The sequence below is a fragment of the Jaculus jaculus genome, chromosome 16 (assembly GCF_020740685.1).
Source record: "Jaculus jaculus isolate mJacJac1 chromosome 16, mJacJac1.mat.Y.cur, whole genome shotgun sequence".
NCBI classification, from domain to species: domain Eukaryota; kingdom Metazoa; phylum Chordata; class Mammalia; order Rodentia; family Dipodidae; genus Jaculus; species Jaculus jaculus.
In genome coordinates, this window is record NC_059117.1 from 74,612,164 (window position 1) to 74,633,549 (window position 21,386).

The window sequence follows — 21,386 nt, forward strand, 5'->3', positions numbered from 1 at the left end:
GGAGGCATTCTTGGTAGATGGCAGGAACAAAGTGGTGGAGGAAGCCATCAGTCTTGATGCTTCAGGAATTCGGGGTGTCTGAGAGCAGCAGAGCTAGGCTGCCGGGCGCTCCCCATCGCACAAAGCTTCCACCGAGTCAGGCTTCCGCTTCTTGCCTCGTGAAGTAGATGAAGCTAGGAAGATTTTATTATAGCGGCTGTAGAGCGTAAGAAAAGGAAGGTAGGCAGAGCTCCTGGCCAGGAGGGTTTCTCAGAAAGTCTCTCTGCAGCCCCTGATTGGGATCTTTTTTTTTATTTGCAAGGAGAGGAGAAAGAAAGACACCCCCACCCGACAGAATGAATGAATGGTCCTCTAGCCACTGCAAACGAACTCCAGATGCATGCATCACTTGTGCTTCTGGTCTTATGTGGGCATGGGTTATTGAACCCAGGCCATTAGGCATTGCAGGCACGTGTCTTAACCACTGAACCATCTCTCCAGCCCCTTGACTGGTATCTTTTATGGGAGTTTTCTGGTTAGGCACTGACCCCACCTTCCATCTCAGGTGTCTGGGCACCACCAGGTCCAGCAAAGGGAGTGAGCTCATCTTTTAATTTTCTTTTCTAGGAAAGAGAGATAAGGAAAATGCAGATTCCCCTATCCCGTTCCTATCCTAGAGCAAAGCGGAGGCCTTGAGGGCTTCTTCAGGGGAAAAGAGGCAGAAGCAGTAGATTCCTGGTTACAGGGCACGTTTCTCCTCCTGCAGGCTTGAGGGCAGTGGACAGTTTTAGTTTCCTATCAAGGGCCTGCCCCGTTGCCCAGAAACTGTCTCCCTGATACGTTTCCCGCTTCTCACTGTTGTGAATTTCTGTTGTCAGAAGCTGTGTCTCAGAACAGCTAGCCTCCTTGTCGTTCCCACCTGAAACCCTAGTGTCACACGTTCTGCGGAAAGTGAGGCCAAGCAGTGCCCGCTGTGCCCCTGACGTTCCTGGTGACAGCGGTGGACAAGTAGTGGGCCTGGAGAGCAGTGACCAGGCGGGGGGAGCGGCATGCAGAGTGACCCTGAACTTGATCTCCAGCAATGCAAAGAGAAAGAAAGCAGAAAGGAGAGTGAGAGGAGGGATGGATCGATGGAACCAGGGATGGAAGTGGTAGCCTTGACCTTCGTTGAAGTTACCTTCATGCTGCTGGAAAAAAACCACTGACCCAGAGCAGCTGATAGGAGGAATTTTTTTTCTTTTTGAGCTTATAGTCTCATGGTTGGGGAAGTTTTCATCACACAAGACCAAGGCTGGTAGAGCAGAGACTGCACATCACATCTGGCAACAAACAGGAGCCGGCCTGGAGCAGCAAGTGTGAGCGCATCTCTGGCAAGGGGGAGCTGAATATAACCCCAAGCCCACCCCCAGTAACACGCCTCCTCTGTCAAGGCTCCCCTTCCTAAACTGACACGAGCTGAGGACCAAGTGTTCAGAACACATGAGGCTGTGGGGAGATGTGATTATGCTTCCACAGTATGCATATGTCATGGACACTGTCAATCAAGGAGCGTGTTGAGTGAATGCCCCTCACTTATCAAACTGATGCTCTCTCATACACTGACTCATACTAAGTCCTTGAAAAAATTGATACTACCCGTTCTATGATATGTGCATGAAGAGAACTGCACCCAGACGTTCTGTGCTCTGTACCATGTCAAGTTGCAATCCACCAGCCATTCTTAGCTATGAGCTCCAAGTAACATGTTCATGAGATCTTGGTTGTGGCTGGGCCAGCTACCATAAAGACATGCGCATCATACCCAAGTGGAGAAAAACTATGGACCCATTTAACATTATGACTTACCAGGAAATGTTGAGAACCTGCTGTTGCCGCTATTTCTACTGCCCTTGATTGGACCTATTAAAGGAATGATGCCCAAATGCAATGCCTATAGCTAAGCCCCAGCGAGCCCAGATACATCCTGGGTACAGTTCATGTGCCTTGGTACAGATGCTAAGTAGTGAACACAGCCGATGCCTGAGGTCTGTACACCAAGTGGTGACGGTCTTTCACCGACTGTGCCTGAATTATATGGCCAGTGAGGACAAGCACTCCTTGTGCATACTTAATGACAGAGTTATGCTGTTGGCCAAAGTGCACAGCGATTTACATAACCCCAAACTTTTCTGAAAGCATTTCATTCGAAGTAGACAACTTGGAAGCTGTATAATAAATCACCACCCTGTTTCATTCAGTAACTACATCTGGGAGACATCAGAACTGCGTTTCATCATGGTTGAAGGTTAGGTAATATGAAAGCATTGTTCTGAATGTTAGGCAGTAAGGCTGTTTGGGCTATTTCTCTATTGCTGACTAAAGGCTGGATGACACTTTTCTAAGCTATTTACACACTGAAGAGGTTACATGGTGTCCATAACATCATAAAGCACAAGTGGTGCATGTTGGAGCTGCCATTTCAACCCCAAATGTGTTATTTATTTATTTATTCCCTTGAGAAAGATAGAGAGAGAGTGAGAGAGAGAGAGAGAGAGAATGGGTACGCCAGGGCCTCCAGCCACTGCCCCCTTTTACATCTGGCTTTGTGGGCCCTAGGGAATTGAACTGAGATCCTTTGGCTTTGCAGGCAAGCGCCTTAACTGCTAAGCCATCCCTAGCCCCCAGATATGTTTTAGATCAACTTCATCAGCTCTAGAAGCCCCAAAGATGCTGGCTGGTTTTGCATATAGAGAGACGCACATAAATCCATGACAGGATAGTTTAAGCTAAGCCTCAGGAATGTTTTCTTGCTGTGAGCTCAAGGTCTCCAAGTCATTTTCAGTGGTGGCAATGGGGGACGTGTGTCATCTAGAAGGGTTCCATTTCTTTGCCATTGTGAATATAGCTACACTAAGCATGGATCGTTCAGTGTTTCTTGGGAAAGCTAGAGGCTCTTCAGAGTTAGGTCGAACCTTTTCATTCTTTCCAATTTCTGAATTTATTTAATCATTTCAAAAGTATCCTTTTGGGAGGGTCTGATCTTCCCTTTAAAAAATATTTATTTATTTATTTGCAAGCAGAGGAAGATAGAGAGAAGAGAGGCAGAGAGAATGGGTGTGACAAGGCTTTCAGCCACTGCAAGCAAAGTCCAGATGCATGCGCCACTTTGTGCATTTGGCTTTATATGGTGCTGGGAACCAAACCTGGGTCCTTAGGCTTTGCTGTTTTCTCTCTCTTTTTGTTTTTTTTTTTGTAAACTTTTTACTAATCTGTACTCTTCCATGCAAGTTGTAAATTTTTAAAAAAATTTTTTTTGTTCATTTTTTATTTATTTATTTGAGAGTGACAGAGAGAAAGAGACAGAGAGAGAGAGAGAGAGAGATTGAGAACGGGTGCACCAGGGCTTCCAGCCACTGCAAACGAACTCCAGACGCATGCGCCCCCTTGTGCATCTGGCTAACGTGGGTCCTGGGGAACCGAGCCTTGAACTGGGGTCCTTAGGTTTCACAGACAAGCGCTTAACCACTAAGCCATCTCTCCAGCCCACAAGTTGTAAAATTTACTGCTGTTGGTTTGGTGCAAGAAGATGGCTACGGTATGAAGCAGCTGAGGTGGCTGGGGGAGGGCAGCCACCGTCATTCCAGGTGTGACGTTCAGGGCTTCACTGCAGGTCCTTCTTCCAGCTGAGCCAGTCAGGGTGGCCACCAGCACAGCCATGCGAGAGCCTGCAAGCTCAGCGAGTCCAGCATCCAGAGGCTTCCTTCCATCTGCTCAGCAGTCCCAGCCACGCACCCGTAGCTGACCTTTGAATCATTCCCTGTTCCTGAACCGACTTCAGAGTCAAACGGTAGAAGACTCTGGAATGACAGACAGTGTGATTTGAAGCCAAGAGTGGGTTGGTTTTTTTTCCTTGCGAGACCACATAGACGTATGATATGGGCTGCCAGTTCCAAACAGGGGCCTTAGCGATGACACCAGACAGAGGAGGAAGAGACGTGTGACAGGGAGAGCCTAGGGGCAGCCTCACCAGGGTGCTGGGCTCTAGGCCTGCCCATCCCGTGGGCCGGGCACACTGCCATCCCACTTTGGGACAACCTTGCTGGGCGTCTCACTGCGAGCGGCCCCTCACGCGCCCCAGAGCAGCCCTTGGCCTTCCTTGTGTCTTGCACTGTCAGAAATGTTGACAGGAAAATGGCCGCACGGGGGAAGATGGCTGCATCCCTGGTGATGGCCGGGAAGGCCGAAGACTGACGTGTACTCTCCTCCGTCTCCAGAAGAATTCAGCGGGCATGTCAGCGCGGCCGTTTGTGCATTCTCTGATGAGATCACCCCGAATGTTTCTGGTGAATAAGAAGTCAAGGAGACCAAGGCACTTAGAGCTTGAAGGCCCAGGTCGCCCACATGGCACGCTATTCTGGGGTTCCTGCCGTGGTCGTCACAGGAAGAGACTCTTCGTTTCCCCAGCTGACTCGCCGGCCCAGCTCTGCCCATCTCCACCCCCTCGCGCCCTTCCAGCTTCATTGCTCAGTCTGAGGTTTACGGTGTCTGCCAAAAACGTTTCAGATAACTCGTGCAAAAAATGTCACTGTGTCTGTGTTCTCACTTCAGTCCTTTTTAATTTTTTTTTCTGCATCATACAACCAAACAATACCAACATAACAAGCGCGGACGACACTGTCTAGGCTAGAGCATAGGTTCAGGCTGAGTATAGAATCTTAGGGTTTGTGTTGGGTTAGTTGCTGTCCTTTTTGTTTTGAACTAAATTGAGTTTTGTGGGGTTTTGTCTTGTGGTTTCTTTGTTTGTTTGGGGGCATTAGAGATTGCTTTGCATATGCCCAGGACACGTTCTGCCATTAAGCTCCTCCATCCCTAGTTCCGGAGGTGAAGGTGATGCTGTTGCTTGAATAGCCATCCAGGTCAAACAGAGGTCATCACCAGTGCAGTGTCTTCAGCCAGGTGTCCCCCCCATACTCATGTGCTCTGAATGCTTGTCCCCAGCTGGTGGCAAATTGGGGAGACGTGTTGCTGGGGGTGGGCTTGGCGATTTTGTCAGCCCCTGGCTTGCCAGTGACAGGTCGGGCTCACTCTCCTGCTGCTGTTGTCACCTGCTGTGGCGGAGGTGGTGCCCAGCCTCTGCTCGCGCCCTGCTGACCCCGCCATCACGGAGCTTCTTGAGCCTGTAATCCGAAGCAAACCCTGTCCTCCCATCACCTACTTTGAGTCAGGTAGCTGTTTGGCCCAAGCAGTGAGAAGGGAAGTGCAACAGCCAGTGACCAGTCAGGAAAGGATATGGACTTGGTTACTAAGGATATAGATGTCTCAGCCAGATGCCCAAAGTAGCACATGTGTCTGGAGTTCTCTCTCTGCCTCTCTGTCTGTCTGTCTCTCGTCCATCTTTCTCTGCTTGCAAATGAATACAACTACTTTTTTATAAAACAGAATATAGTGCTGGAGAGATAAATTAGTGGTTAAGGAACTTGTCTGCAAAGCCTGAGGACTCAGGTTCGATTCCCCAGTACCCACATAAGCCAGATGCACAAGGTGGCACATGCATCTAGAGTTCATTTACAATGGCTAAAGGCCCTAGCATGTCCATTCTCTCTCTTTCTATCTGTACCCCCCCAAATAAATAAATAGAATATTTAAAAATAACATAGATGGCTCAGGAGAGTGCTAACCATGGCATGATGGCATGGTGCTGAATACCTTTTGTCTTATTTTCTTTGTCTGCTCACCCCGCCTTGGATGAAACAGCCGATTCGGGAGACCAGGACGAGCACATTCTCCAAGAAGCATCACTCCCACCCGTGAGCAGCAGCATCCTCGCGGCTCCCATCACGGACCCTTCTCAGAAGCTCCCTCAGTACCTACCTCTTTCTGCAGAGGATAATCTCGGTCCTCTACCTGAGAACTGGGAGATGGCCTATACCGAAAATGGAGAAGTCTATTTCATAGAGTAAAGTATACGGTTCTTTCTTTTCTCTTCTGTTCCTTGCTTTGGAAGCTGAAGATACAGATTAAGTCTCAGAGAACTGGTTGCATACTAACGTTACCCTTTCTGAGATTCAAGGGCTTTGCATGAAAAAGGTATTTAGCCATATCATTCTTAGTTTCCTTTTGAAGAGTTGGAGGAAGCCTCAGTTTTATAATTTCCTGAAGGATTTAGAGGACTAAATCATGGTGTAAACAAATTATGTTTTAATATATAAGCATTTTATTTAGCCATTAAAATAGTAAACACTTTGCTTGCTGTTCTTAAATGGGTTGAAGTTTTCTTACTGTTGAGTAAATTTCAGAATATGTATATTCAGGATACACTTTCACTTTTTAAATATTTATTTATTTGACAGAAGGAAAGAGAGAGAATGCCTCTTGCCATTGCAAATGAATTCCAGACACATGTGCCACATTGTGAATTAGGCTTTACGTGTGTACTGGGTTATCAAACCCAGGCCATCAAGATTTACCAGCGAGCACCTTTGACTGCTGAGCCATCATCGTTCAAGGCCAGGATGGCTCATTGTATTGGTGGTGTGGAAGTATTTTCTCGGAGAGCCAGAGGGACTCTTAACTTGGACCTCTCCCACTCTCCTTCCCCGTTGTGCACTGTGCTTTTCCTGCAGTAGCAGTGTCGCCCGACTCTGGACCCTCTGCTGCGTTTCTTACGGGACCTTACCGTTAGGCCCCGGATCCGGCTTAGGTTAATTTTATATTGCAGGACAAAAGGCACGCAAATAGGAGTTTGGGAATATTTAGCTGTGAAAGTCTTTCAAAACTACTAGACTTAAATTGTACATAAAGAGCTGTTGAATATTCAGTATAGAAAAGGCATGAACACAAAGCACGAAGCAATGCAAGGCCTACGACAGAAACCGCTCTCGAAACTCTGAAGTCTTGGGATACTTCTCACCAATGCGAGTCAGGTTTGAAAGTGCATCTCGTTGACTCGGTCGAGATCCACCACTTACTGTGGATCGTGATAGGAGCAGGGAGGTCCAGATGTTGTATCAGAACAGCAGCGTGGGCCTGGGAGGTTGTAAAGCCTGCAGCTGGGTCCAACCCCACACCTACAAAGGACATCTTTCTTGTCTTACAATGAGAGTGAGGGGGGGTCATTCATGTTCCTGTTGTTTTCATGTTAGTGATACATGCTTATTCGACATAGGGATAGGGGTGAGGTATGATAAAATTACAGTAAGTTCATAAGTTCAATTTCTCAAATAAGATGGAGATAGGTATCTTTCTCTTTTTGAAGTCAGAGAAGTACAGTGGTCAACATAGAAAAGCCATTTAATTTCCCCTGCTTTCTAGCTGTGTGACCTTGGGAACTTGAGTTCACCCCTTGATATCCGTTTTCCATATCTGTAAAAGGAAGAAATGGACATAATGCATAACGCCCACTTGTCACACTATCTCGACAATTAGAAAAGATAGTAGTGCAGAGTATTTGGGTGAGTAATAATCAGTGATTCCTGTGGTTAGTCATACAATTTTCATCACCATCTGCAGTTACCACAGGTGAATTTCAACACTGTAAAAAGAACAGTAGATGGCAGCTGTAAGCTCAGACCATTGCACTTACTTAGGTTTTTAACACAATGCTTTCAGAATTATGTCCAGTAATAATAATTATCCTGAGAATATCGAAACAATATTTCTGATACAGAGTAATATGAGAAACTCAAATTCTTTCAAAAGAATGGTACCAAATATTTTGCCCAAGATGAAATTGATAAATTTTAGAAAATGAAGTTTAGTATGCTAATAGTAAAATTCTGTCCCCAGACTATGGCTGACTTACACAAAGCGTTTTCTGCCTTTCCCATAAGTTTATTCAGCTTTTACCTGATGTGAGGCCAGTGTTTCCTTGGCTTAACATTAAAAAGTGTGGCTTGTACCAAGCATGGCATTTATTCTGCAGTTATTAAGCCCCACAGGTGTTACCTATCTGCACAGTTTGGGGCTGGAGGTTCAGTTCAGTGGTAAATCTCTGACCTGGTATGCATGATCATAGCACTAACATACCTATATATACATATGTATACATAAATGTATATATATACAAATTATTACATTTAACCCATTCATATATACGTGTACTTTATTTATATGGTAGCTTAACTTATATTAAGTGGTTTCTGAAATTTCAAGTGTCTTTCCAAAAAACAACTTTTTATAGTGTCTTACACTGATTAGCAACTTGAATTAAAGAATTTCCAGCAAGACTGAGAAAGAAATTTACTAATTAAAAAATTTACTAGTGTTATTAATTAAACAGGGACTCAACACAGACCCTGAAGAAATACAGAAGCTAGGAAGGGAATATTACCCACTGATCTGCACACCAAACCTTGATGACTCAGGTGAAATTATCCAGTTCCTTGAGAGGCACGTATTACTGCAAGCAATCTACTATGAAGCAGACATTCTAAATAGCTCCATAACAATCAAGGAGAATGAATTTATAATCTGAAACTCCTCAAAAAGAAATCTTAAGACCCAGGTGATTTTTCTGGGGAATTCCATTAATAGAATAATTAACATTTAATAATGTAATTACCATTAATAAATAACACAGTCTCTTTTAGAAAACAGAATGAACACTTTATAATTATTTTTATGAAAGATAAATTATGCAAATATCAAAACTGAACAAAGTATAGAAAAGATAGCAATGTAAAAATCTTTACAAGTATTCTTTCAGGGCTGGAGAGATGGCTTAATGGTTAAAAACACTTGCTTATAAAGCCTGATGGCCTGGGGTTCGATTACCTAGTACCCACGCAAAGCCAGAAGCACAAAATGGTGCATATGTCTGGAGTTTGTTTGCAATGGCAAGAAACCCTGGTATGACCTCTCTCTCTCTCCGTTTCTCTCTCTCTCTACTCTTATAAATAAATAATGAATAAAATACTTACAAGTATATTCAGGCATATAGAGTATTCCCATGACCAAGTAGGAATTAATGTAAGGAGGCAATGCTGGCTTATGTGAGCGTGCTTAACATGCATATAGCCCTGGGCTCAGAACCCTGCACTGCAAAAAATGAAACAAAACAAAATCCAATTCAACAGTGTTCACAAAGGAAGGAAGGAAGGCAGCTGAGTGTCATCAACAATAACAGGTTAAAAGAAAAAGAAATTAGCCAGTATGGTGGTGCTTCCCTATGTATTAGCTGTGACCCCAGAAAGATTTCACCTTTTGGTCCACAGTTTCCTCATCTATAGAATGCAGGTAAGAATTTTTGTTTGTTTTTTGAGGTAGTGTCTTACTTTAACCCAGGCTGACCTAGAATTCACTATGTAGTCTCGGGTGGCCTCAAACTCACAGCGATCCTCCTATACTAGGACTTCCTTTACATGGTGATTGTAGAAATTAAATGAATTGACATACATTCGCATATCTTACTTTTCACTTAAGTCATCATTTGAGTCTAAAAATCTGGTACAATTTTGCACTTACTCCCCTATTTACAACCAACCATGGGGAAATAAATTGATTTGTGCATAAGCTTCAGCAACAATTCTCTTTTTTTATTTCATGTTTTCATTTCTTGCTTTGTTCCTTGGACCTGGTGTTCTCACCTCACACACATATTTGCACAGGGGATGCGGGTGTCTGGTAGAACTGCGACCCAATGTTCCGACCTGCTTGGAGGAGCACACAAAGCTAACTTCTTCCACCCCTTGCCTGCGACATTTCAGGCACGGCTGAAGGACAGTATACTCCTTGGGAAGTTCCTATACACTGTTGGATCGCAAAGGCCTAAGGCATTGTCCATTGAGACCTTTCCTCTAGAGCCAGTACCCTCCCGAAGACATCTTAACCTCTGCAGGCTTTTGCTTGGCCTGGGTTCTATTTTTATCAGGTTGCCTTTAGTCTCCCTGAAGCACAAGTTAGGGTGCTGTCAGGAAGGATGCTGGTGGTAGGTGGAAGCTGCTGTGTGAATAGCAGCACTTCCACGCTGTAGTGAAAATGCTTATGTAATGAATGTCATGAGCAGAACAGCCTTCTTCGTGAATTGCAACACCAAAGATTTAAACTGCAGACGCATTTAAAACATTTTTTTTTCAGACTGACAGCATAAGTCTAGACAAGAGTAGTCAGTACCAGCACAGCATGCCATTTTGTAATTCAGTTTTCAAAATTAAAGCTGGTATTGCATTTTAAGCTTTCAGTAACTGCATGATTATATCTCAGGAAGAAAATGCCTCCCTATGACTCCCCAGGCCGCTCTGCCCTTCGGGACGCAGCTCATGCGGTTTGCTGGAAAGCTGTCTGCTTTGGGGAAGCAAGGCTGGGCAGGACTGTGCGATTCCTCCATCTTCACGGTTTCCCCGTTTCCTCTGTCAACTCCGCGTTTTTCTCTCTGACTTGCAGCCATAACACAAAAACGACATCATGGTTAGACCCTCGGTGCCTGAGCAAACAGCAGAAGCCTCTGGAAGAGTGTGAAGATGATGGTAAGAGCTGGCGGGGCCTGGGTTCCGAGTGGAGGACTTGCCCTTCACGTGCAGATTTGAAGGAGTGGTTGAGAGCAGACGTGGCTTTCAACACTGACTTTTTATAGATGTGCAGTTCCTCTGCAGCACGTTGTGGTCCACAGAAACTGGAAGGAATTCAGCAGAATTGTCTCGAAACTTGTTTACACAGAAAGGCAGGTGTACGCTAGTATCCCCCTGGAGTTAGAATCTCAGCTCAGCCAGAAGCTGTTCAAATGCAGCCTTGAACTTCAAATAGAGTCCAGAAGATTTTGGGGAGTGTAGATGTTTTTGTCACCCCTATATCTATTGATGTATGAGAGGAAGAGTTGGAAGTTTTTCTTATATTCTTTGTGTTTTCTCATTCTTTTCTGCCCCTGGCTTGGGGGAGGAGGAAGCTGGTGTTGGGAATCTCTGTGTAGGTTTGAATGCTCCCATAATCTCTTCGGAGGAAGGGCAAGGTGTTACCTGTTCATCTTGGGGACATTCTGATTGGCTCTAAGACTTGTTGAAAAGTTTTGTTCAAGACTTTGTGATGCTGAATTATTCCTCCACAGTAAAAAAGAAATTAGGACAAAGCATTTTTCAGTAGTACCCTGAATGAAATGTACCACAAATGCCATTGAAATTATTTTTTGTGGTAGACTTATTAAATGGGCAATGGTTTGCTTCACTGCTCATGAGTCACGTCTGCCATTTGAATTGTTTGTGTAATTAGAGAATACATATTCTCCTGCAAGATACCAGTGCTTTATTAATCCATCCTGTAGTGCAGAGTTGCTGCAAGTATATAAATTTGGTGTTTGGAAAGGAAATGCAATCCAGTATTGCAAGGGATTGCTCCAAGAGTGTTCTAGAATACATAGTTACAGGTTACATGAAATGAAGGTAGAATTGCATATCCTATGGGCCAGAGTGACTTCGATATAAATCCATGTTCTCCTAACTTGAGAGGCACGACTGAGTGCCTCATTTTATTTTGATTGCCTGGTTGAATTGCTAACTAGAAATGGAGTCAATGTGATCGGTTCTGATATTCTACGTGCTTGGAGAATCATGGCATATCCCAAGTAGTTGAAGATTCTGTTTCGTATATAGTGCATAGGTTACCATTTCTCAAAGATAAGAAAATATAGCACATTCTTCCAGACGATTCGGTGGAACAAAATGTAAACTTTATTTGATGAGTGATTTTAAGAGCGGTTCAGCCACTCTGATTACCTTAGAGTCTCTGATGTCAGCACTCATTGTCTGTCTACGAAAATGCTCGCTCCTGTGATTCTGTGGACAGCAGGAGAGTGCAAAAGCTTTTACTGAGGAAAAATGATTAGTGGAGTAAAAGCAGAAAGAAGAGACACTGAGTGTTTTTGTTGCCATTTAAAATTCTTAGAATTTTTACTATTTGTGTTAATGTTACTTCCATTCACACACTTACATCGAATTCTTACTAATTGTGCTAATGGTTACTTCCATTCCTGCAAGTCTATATTTGTACTCTGAAATACATTTCATTTAGTAATTATGCCTTCGACATTAGAATTCATATATCCTGCTCCTTGTAGAATTATATGTATGCCTGTGTGCACAAAGCATATACTGAGGTGATGACAGGCGTCATTTTGTAGTCCCAATCTCCAGTTGACACAGAGCTGCTTGCAGTAGTGTTCATACTATGACACCAGCCCAGAAAACACTGTTGACCACATGTGTCGTGTGTGCCTGGATTCACGTGCCCATGAAATGTCACGTAGTGGTGTCATCCTTCAGTATTGTGTTGATGCTGTGTTCCCTCCTTCTTGACCTCCAAACAGCGAGGAACTAGTCTGGGAGTTTGATCATTGGAGTGTCAGTTACACTTTAGTTCCTTTGTCTTTGTTTATTTCTGTTACATGCCTCTGCCCTTTCCCTTTCAACCCCAGGGCACCGTGTTAATTCACCTGGTTTCTATCCTAACCGGTTGCCTCAAAGAGACTTCAAATTCAGCCTCATTGAAACCAAACTCTTGACCCTCTGCCACCCTATCCTGTGTGCTCCTCATCTTCATGGAGGGCACACCCATGCACACTGAAAAGTCCCAATGATTTGTCACCCTTGTTTTTAATTGCTGCTCACCCATGAGCCAGCTAAACTCACATGGCCTGCTGTGTGTTCCTGGAATCCATTCTCTATTTAACTTTCTACTTCTCCCATTCCTGGTCGGGGCCACATGGGTCTTGTATCCAGACTTCTCATGCTGCACTCAGCGGTTCTCGTGTGACTGTGATGCTGTCGTCACTGGCCACCCCTCACCTGTTCAGTGGCTTAGGCGTGCTCAGCAGCTGCTCTCCGGTCTGCGTCTCTAAGCCCCGTGCGGTGCGGCCGCCCTTGCTCTCTGCTCCGCACGCCCGCTGGGCCTCACTTGGTTGCAGCCCCACCCCCGCCCTTAAAATATGCTTACACCTCTCAGATAGTTGCTGAACACCTTCTATGTGACACGTGTGTTCTAGACCCTTCCGACGTGTCTACTGTATGCAACAGGCAGAATGCCCTGTTTACACAGACTTAAATTCTAGTGAAGTTTCACCTGAGTGTTTTGTTGAATTTTGTGTATCTGTTAGACTATGTAACTTGGAGACTATTTCTATCACCTTGGCTCCTGATCAGATCAGATCAGACTACTGATCTTAATAACCATGCTTTTAATTTTTACTTTATTTCTTCTTAAATTTTTTTTGTATTTCTGTCTGTATGGATTTAATATCTCCGCCTCCTAGCACAGGGGCAAGCACATCATACGTCTCTGTAAGTAGTCATTGAAAGAAAAAAAAGGGTAAACGAACAGTTCCAAAACTAATATTAGGTAATATCAAAACAGACAGTGTTACAAAAATTATATTTAAATTTAATAATTCACATTAGAAAAGACTGTCAGTCAAAATGGTTTGCAATTAGATAATCTTTAAATCAAGAGTTGACAAGTAGTGTTAAGATCATGTAGGTTACATAAGTCAATCATGTGTTTACCACCCACAGGTTCCAAACCACCCTGGGCACTGAGCATGCCACAGGGGTGAAAACAGGCTTGACCACTGTTGTCTGTGTGTTCATGGAACTTCCAACGTATGCCACAGCCACTGTGTAGCTAGGGAGCCTTTAGGAACAAAATGAGTTTTATGTGTGATGCTGGGTTTTCAGTCACAATCACATGTCTTTCTGACAGCCAGAGGAGGTCAAGAATGAAGACTCGACTTCTATTGCTGGCTGAAATCATTGAGAACATTTTCCTTTGGACTGTTTCTGAACCATTTGGCTTAGAAAGTTTATTTACAAATAAACACAGAACTAGGGGACTCTGTCTCCCAGTCCCCTTTCAAGGCAGCCTTCAATGTGTTCCTTCATTGATGTACATTGTGGTAGGGAATTCATCTTCGGAGCTCCTGTTTTGAAAGCCAATGGGTTCACTGTACAGTTGGGTTTCTCAATTGCACCTCACCGTCCATGAGTCAAGCTCAGTGTTACTTATAAGTTAAGTGATGCTTTAATTGTGAGTTTAATTGCTCTTCAGATGAGAGGATTATTGGAGGATTAAAAGGACTAGTATTGAAAGGTCTGATAGCTTTATTTACTGCAAATAAGGTTTGTAATAAGTGACTTCCTGCTTAAGAACATGGAAACCGCAACAGTTATTTGTCATCTTTTACAACCAATCAAATCCTGTTTTGACATTCGAGGAAATGAGCCATGTAATTATGTTGCCAATACCAGCTCCTCACACTGTTGAGTTACACTGAGGTCGCACGTGCGCTAGCACAGCCAGTGAGACAAAGCGCCAGGACGGTAAGGACAAAACCAAGCGATGTGATTTGCTACTGTTTCTCTGAGGGCATTTCTTCTTGGTGCTGGTGTCTGAATTTCTCTCTCTCTCTCTTTTCTGCGTCTCATTCCCTTGGAGAAGAAGGGGTACACACGGAGGAACTGGACAGTGAACTAGGTAACACCCTCCGCCCCCCCTGCCCCCGTCTGCTGCTCCTACATGACTGCCATGCATGGTGGCATGCTTGTCCCCCACCTGCCGCTCCGCATGACTGCCCTGCATGGTGGCGTGCTTGCCCTGTCTGTTCAGTTTGTACGTCTCCAGTTCAGATCTCCCCCTAGCTTATGCACGAAAGGCAGTCCTGCAGCCCGTGGGTTTACCTGCATGCTTCAGGTACAGATATGGAATACATGGTACCAAGCAAAGAAAAGGGGAGAGCAAACTGAGAGCAGAGGAGAAGAAGTGGATGATGGGTGGGCTTAACAAATTCAGGATTGAAAATGAAATGACCCTGAAACTTTCATGAAACCCAACTCAGCCTCATTATTTTACCTGCATAGTGTGGAAGGTTATTTACATGAGTCATGTGGAAAGCAAAGCAAGACAGAAACTCATGAGACACATTTTTAAATTATACTATTTATTTATTTGAGAGATACAAAGGGTCACTCCAGGGCCTCCTGCCACTACAAATGAACTCCAGACGCACATGCCACTTTGTGGGTACGGCTTTATATGGGCACTGGGGAATTGAACATAGGCCATCAAGTTTTGCAAGCAAGCGCTTTAACTGCCGAGCCATCTTCCCGGACACTTTTAATACGTGCTGCAGGGATAGTTGAACAGAGTAAAACAGCGACAGGCTGGATAGTTCCTGAGTCTTAGTACCGTGTCGTTGAGTCATGTGCCACATGGTGCCGCCCTCGTCATCATGGTGGATGTCTGGGAAACTGACTCAGTATTTATTTGCACAACTGCCCACAGGAGGTGTGAATTCACGCAGACTAAGTCTTACCTACACTAGCTAGTGTAGTAGAGGAATAATTTACCTGAACAGATGCCACAGTTTCCCCCCCATTGGAATATGTTGAATTATAATTTGTGTGAGGTATATTGTGTCAGATTTGGACACTAAAATTAGTTGCATTCCATCTGATGCATCCACCAAGGAGTATATGGAAAATTAAAGTGTACATTTCAGCCAAGTTGCAGATGAAAGTCTTGGCTGATAGAAAAGTGACCATACTGACTTTTTTTTTTAGGTAGAAAATCGTTGGGCATAAATAGATGTGAATTCTTCTAACATCACTGTGCCTGGCATTTTGAGGTTGTCTTCCCATGGAATCTATATTCTATTTATTTATTTATTTGAGAGAGAGTGGGGGGAGAGAGAGAGAGCGCGCGCACGTGCGCATGAGAGAGAGAGAATGAATGGGAATATCAGGGCCTCCTGATACTGCAAACAAGCTCTAGATGCATGGACGACCTTGTGCTTCTGGCTTTCCGTGGGTGCTGGGGAATTGAACCTGGGCCATCTGGCTTTGCAAGCAAGTACCTTTAACTGCAATGCCATCTGTCTAGGCCATGAATCTGTAATTTGAAGATGTTTAATAATCCATCCAGTGGTTATTGTGGTAGCAACAGCTTAAGGTTCACATAGTATCAGAATAATTCAAAACTAAGTTTGTCAACAATAGAAGAATTTATCAATTTAGTGCTATTAGATAAGCTAAATGAAAAAGACAGAAGTGGGTTTTATGTGTAAAAAAGTGAGAGTCTTAGGACCTTAGTCATTTGCTAGATGAATTCCAACTACTCTTACTACCTGAATAATGCATGTGAGAGACCCCTCTTCCCTCCCAGGGACCTGTACCTCAAGCACATCCTCGGGCAGAGTACCACCTTAATCGCATCTATGGAAACTTGAAGTAGAAATTCCTAGTAATGAGTTTCTGTATTTTATTTTAAAAAAAATAATTTTATTTACTTAGAGAGAGTATATGTGTATATGGGTGCACCAAGGCCTCCTGCCACTGCAAATAAACTCCAAATGTATGCACCATTTTGTGTGTCTGGCTTTACATGGATACTAGAAAACTGAACACGGGCTTTCAGGCTTTATAAGAAAGTGCCGTGAGCCACTGAGGCATCTCTCCAGCCCCAAGTTTCTGTGGTTTTTCCAAATAGTTATGTTAGGTTGGAATCTATAAACCAAAGCCTTTTAGTTCTGTATGTGGAATGGCTCCTCTCATGGTCACAGCTGTAATTAGGAGATGGTTTTGTGGGGTCGCAGACCTGTCTCAGGGGTAGCTCAGACTGCGTGGCTCCCTCATGGTTTTGCTCCCTATTTTCACTGACTCTGTCTTACCAGGTCATCGACTTCTTTCTTCCCTGCTTGTTGACTTTGTGGCCGGGCCAGTTTGTAGACCTTGTTGCTGCCCCATAAAGGACCACATAAATAAAGGCAGAAAAGGGAGCTCCCTTGGGAGACTTCCTGAGCACGTGTCTGTGTGATGAGTGCATAGTTACTAAGACAAGTTTTATAATGTATCCCCTAAGTCTCTTGTTGGACTTACCAATACTTACTTACAGTCCTCTGTCCCTTTAACATGGACAAGGGAGGGGTGTGTTCCATTAAAAGAAATCACCCAAATGCCAAATATGTCCTCATAAGTAGGATAACCATGACACTATAGTTTATAGTACCATGTATGGTGTGCATACATGTGCACGTGCACACACACACACAGAGAGAGAGAGAGAGAGAGAGAGAGAGAGAGAGAGAGAGAGAGAGAGAGAGAGAAACCCCATTTTTGAGTCACTTTAAATTATATTCACAAACTCACTGCCTTCTACCTTTTTTTAAAAGTAGAAATGATCTAATTTCAAACAAAAACAACTGTCAGGTGTTCAGTGAGCAACGTGAGTGCAGATTTGACAGGAATCTCTCTCTGTAACCTGCCTCTAGAGGGCAAGGCAGTTGGCTTGGGTGTTGGACCCAGATCCTTTGATTACCAGGCTGTCTGCCATTTCTGGACTCCCTTCTTTAAGCTGGATCAGAAGTTCCACTATGCACTTCAGTTTGCAGATTTTATCACAGCCTCTTCAGAAGTCTCCCTGGAGTTAAAATCACCTCCAGAACCTTGATTTTCATCGCAGCCTCTGCAGAAGTCTCCCCGGAGTTAAAATCACCTCCAGAACCTTGATTTTCATCGCAGCCTCTGCAGAAGTCTCCCCAGAGTAAAAATCACCTCCAGAACCTTGATTTTCATCACAGCCTCTGCAGAAGTCTCCCCAGAGTAAAAATCACCTCCAGAACCTTGATTTTCATCACAGCCTCTGCAGAAGTCTCCCCAGAGTAAAAATCACCTCCAGAACCTTGATTTTCATCACAGCCTCTGCAGAAGTCTCCCCAGAGTAAAAATCACCTCCAGAACCTTGATTTTCATCACAGCCTCTGCAGAAGTCTCCCCAGAGTAAAAATCACCTCCAGAACCTTGATTTTCATCGCAGCCTCTGCAGAAGTCTCCCCAGAGTAAAAATCACCTCCAGAACCCTGATTTTTATTACAGCCTCAGCAGAAGTCTCCCCAGAATGAAAATCACCTCCAGAACCTTGATTTTTATCACAGCCTCTGCAGAAGTCTCCTGGAATGAAAATCACCTCCAGAACCTTCTTTTGGAGCTACAGAGTGTCCATGTGACAAAGCTAACCTGGGGAGAGAGGAGCGAACGAGCTCCCTTCCAATAAAGCAAAGCCAAAGAGTTGACATGTAGCATTGTTTTATTTTTAAAACATGATTTTCAGTCTTTGTACTGACATTTCTCTTAGAAACAGAAAAAAATTTTAAATATTTTTGTTTATTTGCAAAGAGAGAGACAGAATACAGGTGTGCCAGGGCCTCCAGCCATTGCAGACAAACTCTGGATGAATGTGCATCTTGTTTCACATGAGAACTGAGGGATTGAACTTGGGTCATTAGGCTTTGCAGGCAAGTGCCTTAACTGCAGAGCCATCTCTCCAGCCCACAAACAGAACTTTTGACTTACTAATATTTGTTCATTGGAGCACAGTGGCACAGTATGAAATTTTCAGAGGAAAGACTCGCAGGCACACAGGCTGTAAAAGTCCATCCTACCCTTTCCTGTGTTGGAACCTGTGGTGTGCTGTGTGCAGAGACAAGTGTTTCACCAGCATCCTCATCCAGTTCACTAGTGACCTGTGAGTGAGCCAGGAGAAAGACAGGGTTCAGTGGTGACAAGTCACCAGCTGAAATCCACCCAGCAGTAGAGTGAAAAGTCAACCCCAAGTCCCCATCTCAGATCTGGGCAATGCCAGGAAGATCTCGGCTCCATTAATGGGGTGCACAGTCTTGACTGCTTCCCACCATTGGTTAGTTATAGTAGGTACTCTCTTCAGGGGTGCTTCCTTTAAGAAAATACATAATGTAATCATTGTCTGGATTACCTTTTTTATTATTTTTTTTGCTTTTTTTAGTTTTTTCAGAACCAAATAGAAAATTTTAGGGTAAATATCTTCCCTTTTTTTGTTGTTCAAAATTGATGTCCTATCTTATTTCTATTTTAAACATTTGGAAACTTAATTCCCATTATTTAGTTAATCACCAGGTTGGAAGTGAGAAATTCAAAACTATTCAGAGAGTTTCTCTGTTCCAGAAATGTTTAAATTCAGGAATACTCACAAATGCCAGTTGAATGATCCTATTGCTGAACTCCAGAGAGCTATTGATAATAATGAGGCAACAGGTCAAAACTTGCGGGTCATTTCTTATACCTCCTTGCTCCTCCACCCAAACACAGACAACCCGGCTGAATTTCCTGCCTCAGTAGTGCAGTCCCTGTGTTCCTAGTATCTTTACACACCCTCAGACAAACAGTCAGTACTCAGTAAGTGTTTATTAGATTAATAATTAAAAGCAGTGAATCTGTAATACTCTCCCCATTTAATCTAAAAGAAACAATCAGTTCCAGTATTTCCGTGCTTTGATTTTGGAAGGAGATCCGCTTCCCCTTATCATAACATGGTCCTGCACTCTCACGCATTCTCACATCCCATGTGACTATGGGTCAATTTGCATTTTTTTTAGTCTTCAATTTCCCAACTTGGGAAATATTTTCCTGGCTCATTTTCATTTAAATGGTAATTTCCAGCTTTGTAAGGGAAATCTGTTTCCCAGGCATTTGATTCATAGACTGAGGTATAAAAATGCCAGGTTGGACCCACATCTGCAAATTGGGCCTGTCTTGCATTTTAGTGTTCGTGTCTCCTGAATTCAAAGCATCTTTCAAGTGGGCTAAATGTGTGTGTGCATTTTTAAATAAAAAAAGGATTGGTAGTGAAGAGAAACACCTTTGTTTGAAAGCATATAACCTGTTGAGTAAAACCATGAGGGTAATTTCTTCTGGTAGGCAGCTCAGCTCCAGCAGAATGTAAGCTTTGGTAATTAGCCAGCATGTATATACACACATGCCTCCTCCTCTCCAGAGACTGATGACGTGGGAGGCCCCCAGCAGTGAAATCATTATTTAAAATAGTAATCGTGTGATTCCTTGAATTATACTTTTAAAAAAGATATTTGAAAGTAAGTGGTGGGCTGGAGGGATGGCTTAGCAGTTAAGGCGTTTGCTGCAAAGCCAAGGACGCAGGTTCAATTCCCCAGGACCCATGTTAGCCAGATGCACAATGGGGCACATGTATCTGGAGGTCATTTGCAGTTGCTAGAGTCCCTGGCGCACCCATTCTTTCTCCCCTCTTTCTATATCAAGTAAATAAAGTCTATAAAAAAAGAAAGTAAGTGGTATCTCAAGTGATTGAAGTATTCTGTTCAAGTTCCTTTTATTAGTTACTTCTGAGGCAAGAGTTTGGGTCCGGGGGGGGGGTTAAAACCCATAAAATGCAGGATATTGCAAGCCTGTAAACCCCAACTTTAGGTCTTTGTTCAAGTTAAGAAAGAATTGAAAGTGCAGGAAGGCAAGCAGGGAAGTCCAAACCAAAAGAAGTCCTGGCTGGGAACGGGGAGAATAGGCCAAAAGAGAAGTGCTCACCTGTGCCGGTATTCCAGAAAGAACTGCACAGGTGGTTCGGCACGTTTATACGGGTCAAACACCCAATTAGAACGAGCCTTGTCCTCAGACTCAGGTCTCGATTGGTTGGTGGATTGGAGGAGGCAAACTCAGGGCAGGCTAGCCTGCAGCTGTGCTAAGCACAAGGAAGCTTGAAGAAGCAGCAGGTTGTGTCTGGAGTTGATGCTTACAGCCAAGGGGAGTGAGAGTGGACGAGGCAGGACAGGAAAGCATCTGTGCACTGCTCAGCTGAGGCCCATCAGAAGGCTCTCCAGCTCCTGGTCTCTCGCTTCCCATAATCTGGTTCTCCTTGGGCCATCGCATTATCCAAGCTGGTCTTAAGCACACAGTCAGGGTGACTTTAAAATCAAGTTGCTGTGCCAGAAGGAACTGCTTGATGCCACCAACCATAACCTGGTGCAGTTGGCCTTTCCAGAACATAATAGGTTCTTGGAACAGATCTCATGATTATCTGGATAGTAGCTTAATTTCAGACTTTGATATGAAACCCAGCAAAGCATAGCTGAGTTGTTGGAAGGCAGCTACAGATCTGACTGTTGTCTTGCCAGCCCATTGGAAGAGTCGGAATGGCTACATGTGTTGGTACATGTTTACAGGCCCATGCTCTGTAGGCTAAGGCAGGAGGATTGCAAATTTGAGATCAGCCTAGACTATCTAGTTGAGATCTGCCCTTGACAGCCTCCCTCTGCCCCACAGGAAAACAAAAAGAATAGTACTTTCCCACCTAGGTGATGAGCTGTCCTGCAAACAAGGCTAGTGTGTCTCTTTTACAGATTAAGTGTTCCATGTGGGCCGGCATGTTCATAACACAGAATTCTAGATATGTGCAGTTCAAAACCCACCTTTTTCTGGGCATTTTATTTACACAGCATGTAAATTAGGAACAGGGAGAAAATAAGATGCAGGCTTAACTTTCTTTTCAGGAAACAAAGCAGGGTTATTGTATTGAAAAGTCAAAAGTAATAATTTTCATCTTTTTTTCTTGCTTGTGTGGTAAGGTGGTCTGGAAACAATGAGAAAACTAAATATTTAAAGTAGGAACTAGGCATT

At 43.9% G+C, this 21,386-nt stretch overlaps 1 protein-coding gene across 11 annotated transcripts in view; it reads left to right on the forward strand.

The window, feature by feature from the left end:
* Magi1 (membrane associated guanylate kinase, WW and PDZ domain containing 1) overlaps positions 1 to 21,386 on the forward strand; it is a 620,496-nt gene that overhangs the window by 511,773 nt on the left and 87,337 nt on the right. For 8 of the 11 annotated variants that reach the window (XM_045135550.1, XM_045135551.1, XM_045135559.1 and 5 more), the window contains 3 exons: positions 5,713 to 5,914; positions 10,339 to 10,421; positions 14,374 to 14,409. In XM_045135550.1, the coding sequence (XP_044991485.1) occupies positions 5,713 to 5,914; positions 10,339 to 10,421; positions 14,374 to 14,409 (321 nt within the window). The remainder of the gene's footprint in view (positions 1 to 5,712; positions 5,915 to 10,338; positions 10,422 to 14,373; positions 14,410 to 21,386) is intronic. The other 3 variants (XM_045135556.1, XM_045135552.1, XM_045135557.1) reach the window with 1 other exon arrangement.